The sequence below is a fragment of the Rhinopithecus bieti genome, unplaced genomic scaffold (assembly GCF_001698545.2).
Source record: "Rhinopithecus bieti isolate Rb0 unplaced genomic scaffold, ASM169854v2 scaffold_19459, whole genome shotgun sequence".
Lineage (NCBI taxonomy): Eukaryota > Metazoa > Chordata > Mammalia > Primates > Cercopithecidae > Rhinopithecus > Rhinopithecus bieti.
In genome coordinates this window covers 3,277,761-3,294,238 of record NW_016809864.1, presented here as the reverse complement: position 1 = coordinate 3,294,238, position 16,478 = coordinate 3,277,761, and the positions used below count along the sequence as shown (strand labels likewise).

At 46.5% G+C, this 16,478-nt stretch overlaps 1 protein-coding gene across 3 annotated transcripts in view; it reads right to left on the bottom strand.

Moving 5' to 3' along the window:
* The window catches only part of SHISA9 (shisa family member 9), a 344,219-nt gene extending 327,747 nt beyond the window's left edge, over window positions 1-16,472 (bottom strand). For 2 of the 3 annotated variants that reach the window (XM_017890724.1, XM_017890723.1), the window contains exons 1-2: window positions 15,855-16,472; window positions 1,780-1,907 (exon numbers count right to left, since the gene is read on the bottom strand). In XM_017890724.1, coding sequence (XP_017746213.1) covers window positions 1,780-1,907; window positions 15,855-16,417 — 691 coding nt within the window. In that variant the 5' untranslated portion in view covers window positions 16,418-16,472. Of the gene's footprint in view, window positions 1-1,779; window positions 1,908-6,876; window positions 10,040-15,854 lie in introns of those variants that run through there. The other variant, XM_017890725.1, reaches the window with a different exon arrangement.
* Window positions 16,473-16,478: the final 6 nt, after the last annotated feature.

Below are 16,478 nucleotides of genomic sequence, written 5' to 3'. Positions count from 1 at the left end.
CAAGAGACTTCTGTCCCTGGACACCCATCTTTGAGCAGTAATCCATTTTCAGTACAACTTTCAATGAAAATGCCTCCCGCCCACCTGATGGAATGATGAAACTTAGCTGACTTCAGTGAGCTTGTTATTTCATTTGAGTGCTGATTCAAAATCATCCTAGACATTGGAACTTCAAGGGAAAAATCTGTTAGCAATCACCTTTTGTAGCCAAGGACTTGACACCCTTTCAATTTCTCTGCTCTGCGATCATGTTCATTTATATGTGATGTTTAGGACCCACGCACACGACTAGGTTCAACTCATTTCCCAGTGCCTACTGAAAGAAAATGTGCTTACTTCCATTAAAGCCAGAAATCAGACACAGCAGTTGCCATGCCAGAATTGATGCCATTTACCATATCTTTGGGGGCTATGGGATTTGGTCATAAAACTTCCATTTGCTGGTGTATTTTTGTCTAAAATGTTGCTATTTCTCATACCATTTTGTGATCCAGTTCACTAATCATGTTAAATTATTTAATATATTTAAACCTAAGACATTCTGCTTGGTGGCCTATTTTTCAACCGTGCAAACATTGACTTTACTAACACACTGCAACAATTTCCAAACCATGAAAAATCATCACTAGGCAGAATCAGAGAATTCACATTGCCTAGGTCAAATTCCACAGGCTTCTTCCGCTACCCATTGAGCATAAGAATTTGCAACCAAACAGTCCAAAACTGTGATTCAGCAAATAAAACACCCAGGCAACTCCTAGTGGAGCCTCAGCAAAGGCGACCCAGTCTGTAAAAATGTGCAACACTAGAATTGTTTCTGTTTTCAGGAACCTCCAGCCACAACTAAATGCATCCTGTAAATTGTCTGGCTTTTGTTATTTTAAAACAAACCCTCCACATCACTTTAATGTGGGGGTTACTTCAAAACATAATTACTGGGGTAACCACAGTAGTACATTATTGTCAAAAACTAAACAATCTTAGTTTTCTCCAGTCTCATAGGTCAGAGCATCAGCTCCATGATGTATATTGTATATACAGACCTTTGAAAGGAAAGAAAATCTTTGGGAGTACACCAAGATCCCCAATCATGCTCTGTGAAAAATACCTATTGCAACACAATAGCAAACACAGTTTTTCTTCCCCTGGCAGAACAATGGAAATGAATTGGTGCTGTTGAATCATAACAGAGGAACCTCAAATTAATAGGACTAAAATTCAACACCCACTCCCTGCACCCCCTACACACAGAATATTTTGTGGATTATTTTTATGAAATTCTAGCTTTACAAATAATAGACATAATTCTTCTGAACTAGTATTTCATCACTGAAAACAGCATGAAACCTAGAAGTCACAACTGGTCCACCTCAGGAGGCAGACGTATAAGCGAGTAAACCATTGGCTAACAGATTGACTAGCTAAAATGAACCAACCCAATAATCCATTGGTTAACTAAGTACTCAACCATGATGAAACAACCAAGAGGTCCACTAATCTAGTTAAGAGATCAATCAAGATGAATCAATCGAGCCGTCTACTAGCTAAAAGAATCCATCATGTGAAACCAACCAAGTGGGTCGCCATTTAACAAAGAAAGCAACCAAGTGACATCTGATGATGCCAAATTCAGCTTCATCCAAAAGAGATGAAAGAAAGCTTCTAACCTGCCCACAAAGAGCTCTTAACTAACCCAAGCACACTCCATGAAATCTGGCAATGTGACCGCTGCTCAGGTCACCACATGGGACCAGAAATGGTTCGTGCAGCTGTACTTACGAAGATTATTTATGGGGGTTCTCGTGTCCATGTTCTCATAATGCTGGACGTGGACAACGATGTTTAGGTCTCTCTCCATGTGATCAGTGTTGCAGTGGCCCTGTGGCCTCATGACATCCGCAAGGGCCCTGAAAGAAAAAAGAATTTAAATCTGTTCATTCAAAACACAATGATTGGCAGCTGCTATGCGCCGAGTACTGCAGTCGTGAACAGATGGCAAGGCAGGTTACTCCATGGAGCCACCATTCTAGTTAGAGGTGGAGTCAAGAAAAACCTAAGTAAATAAAATCACTGTAATTAGAGGTTACCTAGGGACTTTACACAGATTAGTGCACATGCTTCTCACAGCAGCCGTGTAATAACAGGACTATCTACCCCATGGAGTTTTTAAGAGGATTAAATGATGAATACATGTAATGTGTCTGCACTCCATAAATTTCTCTCTTTATATCTGACACGAGATACAAACCCTTCATGTACAGCAATGGCCCAGTATTAGTAATAGTAGATAACATTTATTATTTGCCATAAGCCAGGCACCGTGCTAATCGCATTACATGTCTTAACTAAACAAAGCAGCACAAAACACATTATGAGGATTATTACTCCTTGCAGATGAGTAAACAAAGGCTCAGAAAGGTGAATCGACCTGCTCAAGGTCACAGAGCCAGTAACTTGTGGCACAGGAATTTGAGCCTGAGTATTTTTGGAGTGTGTATGGGGATGCAGACACAATTCAGCCTATGACAGTGATCTTCATGATTAGATGGAAACTTAGCACATAGAACAGACCAGAGAGCTGCCAAACAGATATTGCACCTAAGATCAGACCTACCAACACATTTTTTCTCTTTACTCTCCATCATATGTTTATTTAGATTATATGAATATCCTTGAAAGATATATTTTTGTAGGTATTATTGTATATGTGGGTGTCTTTTACATAAACAGTGTTTTTACCATAAACCTCATTCCGTTTCTTCCTTCGTTCACACATGACCATTAGCCATATTGCTGAATGTGAATCACTTTCATCCCTTGCAACCGCTGCATAGTATTCTGTCATATGCAATCCCCACATTTCACTTACCTGCCGGAATGAGTCTTCATATGCAGCAATTAGTACAGTGGAGGAACTGGCCCATTAGAAACCCATCAGAATGGATGGCAGCTCCAAACAGCTGCCATCATTGCAAACCAGCAGACTATCAGCACTATTTGTCATTTCCATAATTACGGCCATCTAGATGGTCACCAACTCCCCACCCCCCGATAAACAACACTGCAATAAACATCTTTTTTTTTTTCTTCAGATAGTATCTTGCTCTGTCACCCAGGCTGGAGTGCAATGACTCACAGCAGCCTCGAACTCCTGAACACAAGTGATCCTCCCACCTCAGCCTCCTGAATAACTGGGACCACAGGCACATGCCACCACACCCAGCTAATTTGTTTTCTTTTGTAGAAACGTGGTTTCAGGGTCTTACTATGTTGACCAGGCTGGTTCCAAACTCCTGGCCTCAAGTGATCCTCCCACCTCCACCTCCCAAAGTGTTGGGATTACAAGCACAAGCCATGGCAGCTGGCCAATAAACATCTTCATACCAGCCTCCTCTGTACCGCAGAGAAGTTCTCCAGGGTGTAAATCCACAAGTAGTATTGCCGTGTTTGAGGATATACCCCCATGCCCTTAGCTGTCCAGAGTCCTCTGAGCCCACACACTGGGAGACAGAGTAGGAAGAGGAACTGTTTGGGGGAAACCCACACAGACCACCCAAGAATTCAGCAGGCCCAGCCTGTCTGCTGGACTTTACCACACTACAGCAGCGATTCTCAAACAACAGTCCGCCTATCAATGGTGTCAGTGTCCTGGCAGTGTCGCCTGGGAACTTGTTAAGATGCAAATTTTCAGATCCATCCAGCCCTCCTGAGTCAGAAACTCCAGGGGTGGAGTTAGCCCAGCAATCTATGAGAACCTGCTACACATTCAAATTTGAGACTGTGCTAAGGCCACAGAGACCCCGAGCATGGGGGAATTGTCGATCACCGGGCAAGGGAATGATGGGGTAAGAACTAGAGCTGGTGAGAAGACATCTCAGCTGTGAGAAAGGGGTTACAGAGGGACTTTAGGCAGACTAGTGCACATGCTTCTCACAACAGCCGCACTGTGAGAAGCCAACACAGCAAAAGCCCCATGTGAACGATAGGAAAAGATTGAGTCCACTGAGAGACAAGAGAATAACAACAGCTCTCATTCTTTCACTGTTTTAACAAATATTTATCATCTACTATGTGCCATGCACTATATAAGGCCCTGAAGATACAGCAGTGCCCAAGATGAACAAGGTTGCTGCCTTCCTTGAGCTTATATTCTATGGGAGAAGATTTTTAAAAATAATAATAATAAACACGTTAAGTAGATAAATGACCAGGCGCGGTGGCTCATGCCTGTAATCCCAGCACTTTGGGAGGCCAAGGAGGGTGGATCATGAGGTCAGGAGTTCGAGACAAGCCTGAGCAACATGGTGAAACCCTATCTGTACTAAAAATACAAAAATTAGCCAGGCGTGCTGGTGGGTGCCTGTAGTCCCAGCTACTCAGGAGTCCGAGGCAGGAGAATCACTTGAACCGGGGAGGCAGTGGTTGCAGTGAGATGAGATCATGCCATTGCACTCCAGCCTGGGCGATAGAGCAAGACTCCGTCTCAAAAACAAACAAACAAACAAACAAACAAACAAACAAGGGCTGCAAATCAAATAAAGAAGAGTAATGTGATCAAGAGAACCTAGGACACAGCAGCAGTTTCCACAATAGCCAATAAGTGGAAGCAACCCGAAAAGCCGTCAGCTGACGAATGGACGCACGAGATGTGTTAGAGGAAATGGAATACTGGAATACTCTCCAGCCATACAAAGAAATGAAGCACTAGTATCTGCTACAACGTGAATGAATCTTGAAAACATTATTCCCCGTGAAAGAGGCCAGACACAACAGACCACACGTTGTATGATTCCATTGATATCCAATGTTCAGAATAGGCAAATCCATAAAGATGGAAAGCAGATTCGTGGTTGCCAGGGGACACGGGGAGGGGAGAGGAAAGTGACTGCTAATGGATATGGATTTCTTTTTAGGGTGATGAAAACCTCATTAGAATTAGATACTGGACGGGGAGTAAGTAGTGATGATGGTGGCACAACTTTGTAAGTATTAGGCTGTTGCAAAAAGAATTGCAACTTTTGCCATTAGAAGTAATGATAAAAATGGGCTGGTTGCAGTGGCTCACACCTATAATTCCAGCACTTTGGGCGGCCAAGATGGGTGAATCACCTGAGGTCAGGATTTCAAGACCAGTCTGGCCAACATGGTGAAACCCCGTCTCTACTAAAAATACAATAATTAGCTGGGCGTGGTGGTGGGCGCCTGTAATCCCAGCTACTCAGGAGGATGAGTCAGGAGAATCGCTTGAACCCAGGAGGTGAAGATTGCAGTGAACCAAGATCACACCACTGCACTCCAGGCTGGGCAACAAGGGTGAAACTCAGCCCCCACCCCCCCAAAAAAAGAAGTAATGACAAAACCACAATTACTTTTACACCAACGTATATATTAAAACCAGTGAATTGCATACTATACTTTTTTTAAAGTATTCTTTTAAATATACCAAAACCAGTGAACTGTATACTTTTTTTAAGTTACAAATAAATAGGAGGGAGAGGTACGGTGTAAATCAGGAAATGCCTTTGTGAGGAGGTGACACTGGAGATGGGCCTTGAACAGTGAGGAGCTGGTCACGTGAAGATGATGGGAAGAGCATTCCAGGCTGAGAGAACAGCAAGTGCAAAGGCCCTGAGGCAGAAAAGAGCTGACATATTTGGAGAACAAGCAAAAAAGCCAATGAAACTGGAAGAGGGCCGACGAGGAGGGGCGCGTGACAGTGTCCACCAGCATAACCCATTTCACAGAGTGAAATATTGCCCACATGAACTCACTAAGCAGTGCGGGGATTGGGAAGAGATGCAATCCTGAACGTCTTTGAAATCAAAGTTTGGGCTCCTTCTGACCTCCGTGCAATAAGCAGGGTCTCAAATTCAAAGGGGCTGCAGGGAAAGAAAGTTTTGAGACAAAAGACAGACGCCTTCCAAACCTAACTTGCCTTTTTCACTTTCAAACAGCTCTTCATGCTGAGCTTCAGGTGATCGCTGAATCCTCTGAAACTGTATAGAAATTTTGTGCATTTTTCTCGAGTAAGAAGCCATCACTTTTGTCGGATCTTCTAAGGAGTCCCGCACTCTCCCGAGCCCCAAAACTCCCAAACTATTCAGGCTTTCGAAAGGATAACTAAGTATGTAATCAGAATGGCTACTGTGAACTTGGTCAGTTCTTCCATCTGCAGATACCCTGGGTTTCTCTTGAGTACCAAAATTTGTGAAATATCAGCCCAAAAGCCCAAGGACACTTTTTCCCCAGGGTAGCCCTTCCTAGAGCGTGTAGCAGAGATGAGGAGTCTTAGGAGCCTTCATTTCCTGGACAAAGAGTCTTTAAAGTGCGGCTCGCTCACTGCAGAGACTGCATAAACTGATTTGGTATGGGGGAAGGAAATGTCAGAACTTTTCTGTATGGTCTTATGTGTACTGATGCTGGCGCCCACTCCCAGAAGGCCCATGTAAGACGGCAGGAATCAGGAATCTTGGACCAAGGAAGGTGACCACCAGCAGTCCCGTCGCTGGGATGTGCTACCTGTATGGCAATTATATGTGCCCCCGAAGGGTATGCACAGATTAAATTATTTATTAGCTTGGGGCAAAAGTAATTGCGGTTTTTGACACTGAAATTAATGGCAAAAACTGCAATTACTTTTGCACCAACCTGACACTTTTGACTTGGCTAACCATCACAAAGCAGACATGTGGTTTAAAAACGCCCCCTTCTTAACAAAACCACAGCCTGAAGATAGCACTGATCGTGCAAGCACAAAAAAACACTAAACTGGACTCCCCTCCCCTTCTCTTCAAAAGCTTCTCACAAGGTTAAAACAATGATGGTCTATTAAGATCAAAACAAAGTCAGATAAAAATAATGAAAATGCTCAGGAGGAATGGTTCAAATCTAGATGTTTTTATTAATGATAAGCTTCACCCTTCAGTGTACATTATGCATTGAGATAGTAACTAATGATAGTATGAAGTCATCACAATTAGCAACAGATTTTCAAATAATATTTATTTCACCCTCAAGCTTGGTTTGAAATTTCTGTCCTTACGTATGCTTCATAATGGACAACCTAATCATTGTCCATGGGTTCATGCATATGCTTATAAATGTGCATATATTGGGGTGCATACAAAAAGCATTCTATAGACAGGGATGTGCTGAAAAAAAATGTAATGAATTACAGTAGAAATAACCAACTATGTGTTCCAAGCCACACAAATGCCTAAGAATTTGGCGTTCGTTTGTGGCACATAGTTTGAGTGTTTCTCAGATGTTATGGTGCATCCAGATCACCTGGGGATCTTGTTAAAATGCAGATTCTGATTCAGTGAGCAGGAAGTGGGGCCTGAGATTCTGCTCAAGCTCCCAGGTGATAAAAATGCTGCTGGTTCACAGGCCACACTCCAAGTGACAAGACCCTAAGGGTACTGGGATGGTTAGTGTCATGTGTCAACATGACTGGGCCTTGGGGTGCCCAGATATTTGATCAAACATTATTCTGGGTGTTTCTGTGAGGGTGCTCTTGGATTAGATTAACATTTACATCAGAGAGCTGAGTAAAACAGGTTGCATTCTAATGCCAGTAAGACAGATTGCCCTTCTAATGCGAGTGGACCTCATCCAATCATCTGAAGCCCTGAATAGAACAAAACGCTGACCTTTCCCCCAAAAAGAGAGAATTCTCCTGCCTGTCAGCCTTCAGACTTGTACAAGAACAAAGACTCTGGAGATTTTGGACTTGCCAATTCCTTATAATGAATTTGTGTATTTGTTCTGTTTCTCTAGAGAACCCTGTCTCTTGCAGTTACCTGAAGAAGAAGCTACACTTTTTCTTGATAGCCTTCCACCCAGGTCAGGAGAATTATGTTTCTACATAACTGTTGTTTTAAACAAACAATTATGTTTCAACGTAATTATGTTGCTATTTTTGAGGTTGAAATGACTGAATATTGAACATTTCACAAGAGAGTACTGAAAGTTAGTACTAGAACCAGTACTTTCTTATGAAAGCTAGTACTAGAACCAGTACTTATAAAAGTGCTGACTCAACTTTCTTGTACATTTCCTTGTGTGTTATCTGTCTCCTGATATTTGGTTGTTAGCTCTGCAAGGGCAGGGATTGCTTTTGTACTATTCACAGTTCTCTCATATCTGTCAGCACAGTGCTGGGTATAAGTTAGATGTTCAGTAAAGACCGAATGAATGAATGAATGAATGAATGAATGAATGAATGAATGAATGAATTTGGAGATACTTTGTTATGCCAGGTAAACCAGGATATCAAATGCAGAACTCTTACTTGCCAAGTACTGAACAAGGCACTCAGAATCCAACTATGGAGTAGAACAGACAATTGTGGTCCCTGTGTGTCTTACTATGAATCATAATAAAAGGGCCGGCAGCAGTGGTGCATGCCTGTAATCCCAGCACTTTGGGAGGCTGAGGCAGGTGGATCACTTAAGGTCAAGAGTTCGAGACCAGCCTGGCCAACATGGTGAAACCCTGTCTTTAATAAAAATATAAAAATTAGCCTGGCGTCGTGGTGGGTGACTGTAGTCCTAGCTAGTCGGGAGGCTGAGGCAGAAGAATCGCTCGAACCTGGGAGGTAGAGGTTGCAGCGAGCCAAGATCACACCACTGTACTCCAGCCTGGGTGACATAGTACAACTCTGGCTCTTAAAAAAAAAAAAAAGAAAGAAAGGAAAAGAATAATGGAAGGAGACAGATAATAAACTAGTATACCAGTAAATTAGCAAGTTAATTTTAGACCATAATGTAAAAATGAAGCAAACAACACTGACTGGGTGATGGGCTGCAGTGTGTCAGGATGGGGTGGGAAGCAACTAAGCCTGGTCAGGGACGGCTTCTCAGAGAAGATGACATTGGAGCTGGGACCCTGGTGATGAGGAGAGACCAGCCACACAAGGGCCAGCGCAACAGCTCCAAGGTGGGAATGAGCTTAGCTTATCCAAGGAACACGAAGAAAATGGTGCATCTCTTTTCTTTCCAATTACAATGATAAATATATGACACCCATATTTCCAAACAGAACTCAGAGTCCCAGTATCTTGCTTCAAAGCCTCCAGGTATCCCAATGTCCAATCTATGTGTTGACTTTCAAACACTTGAATAGAGTTCCTGAGCACTTCTTCTTACACAAGAAGCATCATTTATTTCTCAAAAATGCAAGGGCAATGGGCATGAGTGAGCTTTCTACAGTCATGGTGACACAGGTGTAGACATTTGTCCAAGCTCATCAAATTATACACTTACAATGTGTGCATTTTGTTGTGTAAATTATACTTCAATGAAGTTGATTTTTAAAATGCAAGGACTCAGTGCCCAAAGAGAAGTCAACATACCCTGCAAAGAAAAATCAAGACTTGTCCGTGGCCAACAGTAGATGCATGCACACATGGACTTCTCCAGCCTGGGAAGCTGGTCAAAGCCTTAGGATAACCACAAATGCATAGAAAGATGGGAGGCAGGAGAGAAATTGGAAGGGAAAAGGCAAGAGAAGGAGGTGCATTTATCATTATCTGTTGCTATTTCTTTGCAAGGGATGCCAGTTCTTCTGAAGCATGTTTTTAAAACACACCGGATCCTGCTCTGCCACTTGCCACTTGGATTTCCAATTCTGTTTGAAGGTGGGCAAAATAATGACATGTGTTCCCTACTGGCTTCAAGTGTAGAGAGCTTCAAACATGTGCTTCTGTCCCCAAGGTCATTTCTCACCAACGCCTCCACCAAGATGTCTGGGCCTGCCGGGGCCGATATAGAAAATGTTCCTAGTCTTCATCTTACGGTGGCTTCTTGAACTGGCCCTGAGGCATGCACTGTTGTTTGCAGGGCATCACGTACTTCTTTGTGATCTGAGAAGACTGGAATTCCTGCAGATTTGCACTCAAATGCAGTGCAGCCTAGCGGTCAAGGATCCATGCACTCAGACGGTTCGGGTTTGAAGTCCGACACTCCACTCACCAGGGGCAGGTTCATCCTCTTGGAAAAAAATCTGTGCCTCCGTAAACAGCAGATTGTCATAGAGCCTACCTCATGGGGGAAGGGTGTGAAATTAAATGAGAATTTACACATAAGCTTATGGCAAAATTGCAAACCCAACAAGGATTTTTCAACACCACTTAGGCCAACAGTTTGCAATGTATTTAATGTAGTCACACATAGACCCTCCCTCCTATTCTGCACCTGCCAGCCCCTTCCACTCAGATTCCAATGCAAGTCCAAAGAGGTTAGGAGACTTGGTCAATGTCACACAGCTAAATAAATATAGCAGAGCAAGGGTTAGTCACCAAGATCCAAATGACAACATAATTCTCTTCAGTAGACAAGAGGTAGAAAATTTGAATAGTAAGGATAGTGATAAAATGGTAATAGTTGCTGAGCACTAACCATGTGACAGATCCTGTGCTCATTGCTTTCCAAGCCCTGTCTCAGTGAATACTCCACCTGCAGACAAGAGCCTGAGACTCAGAGAGGTGAAGCAACCTTCCCAAGGTCACACAGCTATTAAGTGCCTGAGCTGAGATGGAATCTCAGGCCATCTGACTGCAGTCTGCGCTATTCAGACCAACTTGACTGACTCTCTAGGGGCTGCAGTTAACAAAACAGAGTGAATTGGGTGGAGGTGGTGACTGAGATGAACCCAAGAGCTTCCTGAAGGGGGCAGTCATCACTCAGTGGCAACCAATAGCTGCTGTGTGAAAATGCAGATCCAATGTCACCAGACCCACTGACTTCTCAGGATAAATCAGGAATCTGGATTCCTGCGTGAAATCTCCCGGTTTTTAAATGTTGGCAACTGAGTCTCACTTGGTTTTAAAACACCAGGCATAATAGAGACTAAAGAGATTTCACAGCCAAATACAATGAGCCGGGTCCTGATGTGCAAAACCAAGCTCTAAACGACATTTTTTTGTGCAAGTGACAAATTTTTAAATGATTGGATGTCTGATCATATTATGGGATTTTTCTTCTTTTTCCTGGGTATGATAATGGAATTGTGCTGTGTAGGAGAATGTCCTTGCTCTCAGGAAAGCCCCATGCTGAGATATAAGGGACTAAGTGTCATGTCTGCAACTTATTTTCACATGTTTCAGCTAAGAAAGAAAGAAGAAAGGGAGGGAGGGGAAGAGGGAAGGAAGAAAATGAGGAAGGGAAGAAGATGAGAAGAGGGGAGGGGAAGGAAAGAAAGAGAAGGGAGAAAAAGGAAGGGAGAAGGGAGGAAGGAAAAAAGAAGGAAAGAAGGAGGAAGGGAAGAAGACAGAAGGAAGGAGGGGAAGAAGGGAAGAAGGAAGGAAGAGAGGAAGGGAGGGAGGGAGGGAGGAAGGGGAGCGAGGAAGGAGTGAGGGAGGGAAGGGGAAAGAGGGGATGGAGGGAAGGAGGGAAGGGAGAGAGGAGGGAGGGAAAGGAGGAAGGGAAGAAGGAAGGAAGGAGAGAGGGAGGGAGGAAAGGAGAGAGGGGGAAGGGGGATGGAGAGAAGGAGAAGGGAAAGAAAAAATATGGAGAGAGTGTATGAGCAATAAAGCAACTATGACAAAATACTAATAATTGTTCAATCTAAGTTAGTGATTCTCAACTGGGCCAGTTTTGCCCTTAGACGACATTTGGCAATGTCCAAAGACATTTTTCAGTGTCACAACTGGGATGTGAAGTCTGTGCTACTAGCATCTATTGGGCAGACACCAGAGATGCTGCCAGACATCTTGCCAAGCACAGGACAGCCCCACACAACACAGGATTCTCCAGTCAACAGTGCCAAGGTTGAGAAATCCTCATCTAGATAAAGGATATACTGAAGTTATTTTGTGATTTGTCAAGGTTTTTTTTGTATGTTTAAAACTTTTCACAACACAAAATTGAGGAAAACTTAAAAATAAAAACACCTAAGTAGAAATACCTTGCAGATCAAGCAAAGCATGTCTACATGGTTTGGTATCCATAGCTGGCTACCATGTGCAGTCATTTATTCTAATAAATAGTGATTGACTGTGGCTGCTCTTGCAGCTGCTGAATGAGCATTTGTTCAGTTCTTACAAGATCCCATGCAAGCCTTCCCCCACTGCTTCCTGGAATTGCTGTCTTTCTCCTTTTCTCAGCCCTAATTAGCCCAGAAGCAAGCAGGCCACAGGCCCAGGACTCTGAACCTGCAAGCTGATACCTTGGAGGCCTCTGCAGCAAAACCCAAGTTTACTGATCACCAGGGGCAAAGTTTATAATGGGGGTGCAACAGGATGCTTTATGTCTTTCAAGAGAATATGCTTTCAGTCTGGATGAGAACAAACCCCCATTCAGGGTCCCTTGCACCTCCAGACAAAAATTAAGAGGCTGTGACTGGCAGGTTAATTTCACCTGGAAGCTGCATCATAGCAGCCTCTCTTGCCAAGCTTGGCATGTCGACACCCACTGGAGCATCCCTTGGCACGATCTGGCAAAGGCTACTGAGTCGACTGCCATAGCTGGGACTCCAAATGATTAACTGCGTAAGCAGCCCAGGATGCATTTGGCAGGTACATGGAGCAGCCCCAGCACCACAGAAAGGTTACATATGTTGAGAAACAAGCAACAGAACGGAAATACGGCAGGGTACAGTGCCTCATGACTGTAATTCCAGCACTTTGGGAGGCACAGGTGGAAGGATCACATGAGGTCAGGTAAAACCCTGTCTCTACTAAAAAGCCAAAAAAATTAGCCGGGCGTGGTGGTGCACACCTGTATTCCCAGCTACTCAGGAGACTGAGGCAGGAGAATCACTTGAACCTGGGAGGCAGAGGTTGCAGTGAGCCGAGATCCTGCCACTGCACTCCAGCCTAGGTGACAGAGCAAGACTCCGTCTCAAAAAAATAAAAAATAAAAATGCAAATAAAATAAGAGAGTCACAGTGGCTCCTCTCCTTTCTCCTGGATTAATTTATCCATCCCTCAACCCCGTGAAATATCCCCAAACCCAAGACCAGTGTTTCCCCAAGTGTGGACTACTTTATCTCAGAGCCGTTAGGGAATTACAATCTTCATTGTTAAATGAAGATTTCTCAGGCCCACCCAGAACTTATTGATTCAGAATCTCTGTGGATCAAACTCAAGAATCTGCATTTTAGGACACTGCCCCAGATCCTGACATTTATTCAATCTGAAAACATCACATTTAATTTTGAAAACACAATTAAAACCGGGAGACTGGTAACGCACAATTTCCTAACCGTGTGACCTTGGACACAGCACCTCACCCGAGCCATGATTTTCTTGAATGTATATGGATATTAAAATAGCACCTGTCTCATAAGGTAGTTGTGAGAAATAAATGAGAGAGTGTTTACTTGCACACGCACACACACACACACCCCAGTACAATGCCTGGCTCCCTGTACAGTGCTCAGCAGGTGTTAGTTCCTTTTCCTTAACAATGATTGGCTGCACATTAGCATCACCTGGTGAGCTTTTCAAGGTGCAGATGCAACCGGGCACAGTGGCTCATGCCTGTAATCCTAGCACTTGGGGAGGCTGAGGTGGGATGATCACTGGAGGTCAGGAGTTCGAAACCAGCCTGGCCAACATGGTGAAACCCCATCTCTACTAAAAATACAAAAAGAAAAAAAAATACAGAGGCTCAGGTCTCACCCTAGAGATTTGGATCTAAGTAGCATAGGGTGGGACCCCTGGTGACAGGATTTTTTTAATAAAACATTCCAGGTAATACTAAACAGCAGTTACAGTGGAAAATCATACCTCAGAAGCCGCCAATAAAAATCAACAACTCTCTTTTCAGGAGTATGCACTTACATTCCATTCTGGAATTCTCAAAAATGTATACTGGGAGGACCTGTGTTAGGGTTCTGGTACCCCAGGACTGGGTCCCCTAGATTCTGCCACCAAGCATACCCTCCCTATAGCTGCAGAAGAAAATAGCTGTAACCCGCTCAGCTGTGGTCAATTTTCCCCCAGCAGAGCTGCACGGGGTGAGGGGGGAGGGGCAGGACCAGGAAGTTGGGTCCTTGCTGGGCCCTTGGGTAACCAACCGGTAGAGAGCTGTCACTAGAACGCTCAATCAAAGAGGGCTGATACAGCATCACTTTTTCCCATACATGCCCAAAGGTTAGCTCCTCTCCCCACCTGCCCACCTCCCGTCCGGCCAACCATCAAGGAGGGCTCTTTTAACAGCTGGTTCGCGAGGACAGGGCTTGGTGGAGATTTCAGCAGTAGTTAACCAAATCTGCAAGGCAGCCTACCTGTCTCGGAGTCAATCTTTCCCTACCAAGGCGACACCCGCTGCCGCAGTCCTGAGACCACTTCTCCCCCCATCTTAACACAGACCCCGGGAATTAACAGGGACTGGCCCGGCCGGTGGGGCGGGGGACAGGACACCCTGTGGTTGCGGAAGGTGGGCGGGGCCAGAGCTTGACTCCTTTAGTAGGTCAGGGTTTCTCGGAAGCCCCTCGGAGCTTACTTCTGTGCAACAAGACCCCACCGTCCACCCACAGCTCCCTGCTGACCCAAACCGAGAACTTCCTCACCTCTTCCCCCAAAATCTCTTCTCTCTGGGGAAAAAAAAAAAAAATCTCATCGGATACTCTGCGTATAAATAGAAAATAATTACTAGTGAGGTGGTGATGTTCCTTTGCCTATTTTTGGTGGGTCTCTTTGTTCAGATTTTTTAGGCATCACACGGAGCGCGTGCACACACGCGCGCGCACACACAGGCCCCCGGCAGAGGGGGCGCAGGAGAAGGGGTGGGGAGAGAGTAGAGGAAAACACAGCGACTTCGTTGCCCAGACTCGGAAAGGGGACAGTTAAAGCTTATATGCCCCAACCATCCAGCTGTTCGCAGGCCGCTAGTCGCTCCTTGCACCCCGCCTGCCCGGACCTCACGCCAACCCCCCGTCTCTCCCGCGGCCGGGGGCTTAGTGGCTCCTAGTGGCTGCGTCCTCCGCCTCCAAAGTTACGGAGTTTGCGAATCGATTTAGACACTCAAAAAAAAAAAAAAAAGGCAAATAGCTCCATTAATTCCCCAATGCCTTCTCCCATCTGCTGCAACTAGCTGGTGCCGGGGCTTGCATAATGAACAAGACAAACCCGAAAGTTGACGAAATCAGGGTACTTGGAAGTGAGGGCGCGGGAGGAGGGGGCTCGGGTCCCCGGAGTCCAAACCAGCCAGGGCAAGGGGCTCAATCTGCAGCGATGGCCACGGCCCCGGGCAGGGAGAGGTGGTGGCCAGAGAAATGGACGAGGTGGGTAAAGGGGCGGGGGCAGCTGAGGTCCCAAATCCAGGGACCGCGAAGCTGTGGTAAAGCGAGGCGGCCGCTCCAAGCAAGGCTTTTGTTCTCGCCCTCCCCTCACTCCACCTCCCTCGCCTCCTCTTCGCGAGTCGTACGAGTTGCAGGCGGCACTCACTCTGACCCTCCCTCCTTCACACACGCGCGCTCGGGCTCACACACGCCCCCCTTCCCTTTCGGGCTCGCCTGCCCCTGTTTACCAAAAACCTAGCACCTGGAATCCGAGTGGTGCCATGGACCCCCCCTCCCCAAATCCCAAGACTTCGGGGCCACGGGCTCCCAGGCTGTGTGTCTCAAGTCCGCCTCAATCACCAGCGGGAGGAGGCGGCCAGGGGCAGAGTCACACACACATGCACGCTCACACACACACGCACACGCTCAGACCCACACCTGTGCTGAGCCCAGCGCCCCTTCTCCGCGCTCCAAGCCGAAGTTGGCTTCCCGGTGACATCCCCCAGCGGAGAGGCTAGGATGCGGAGAGCGGGGACCGTGGGGAGCGCCATTGCCTGGGGGAAGGTGGGGAGGAGAGAGCAGGGAGAGCGAAGCCCCGAGGGGAGGGCGAAGGGGAGGCAGCCCACCTGGACATGTGCTCCCTCTGGGGCCGGTGCGCTTTCTCCAGCCCCAGCTTGGTGAAGATGCCCACGAGCACCATGACGGCCACCACCCCGCAGATGATGTAGACGATCAGGTTGGTCTTGTCCTTGGTGGGGTCGTGCAAGGGGTCGTCCTTGCGGGCGGGGGGCTTGCCGGTGTTGAGCCAGAGCGGCGTGTCGTAGTTGGTGCAGGTGCTTTGGTTCAGTCGCCGCTTCTTAAACGTGCAGCAGAACCGGAAGCCACAAGTCCCGCAGCAAAAGATGAAGTCGCCCGAGCTGCAGTTGAACGGCGGGTCCCACTGGCCCATGACATCGAAGTAGCCCCGGCAGAAGTCCGGCGTGGGCGCCCGGGTCGGGGGCGCGTCCGAAGCCTCGGCGCCCTCGGTGGCCTCTCCTGAGGCGGCCCCGGAGCGGTTGCCCCCCGCCAGCAGCAACACGCCGCCCAGTTGCGCCAGCTGCCCGTGCCCCGCTCGCTCCTGCGCCCGGCACACACGGGCGCACAGCTCGGTGAGGAAGCAGCCGAGGAGCAGGCGGAGGACGCGGCGCATGGTGTCTCCCAGCCCGGGCTCGGCCGCTCGGCCGCCGCTGGAGCCGCTGCGGCCGCCTCTC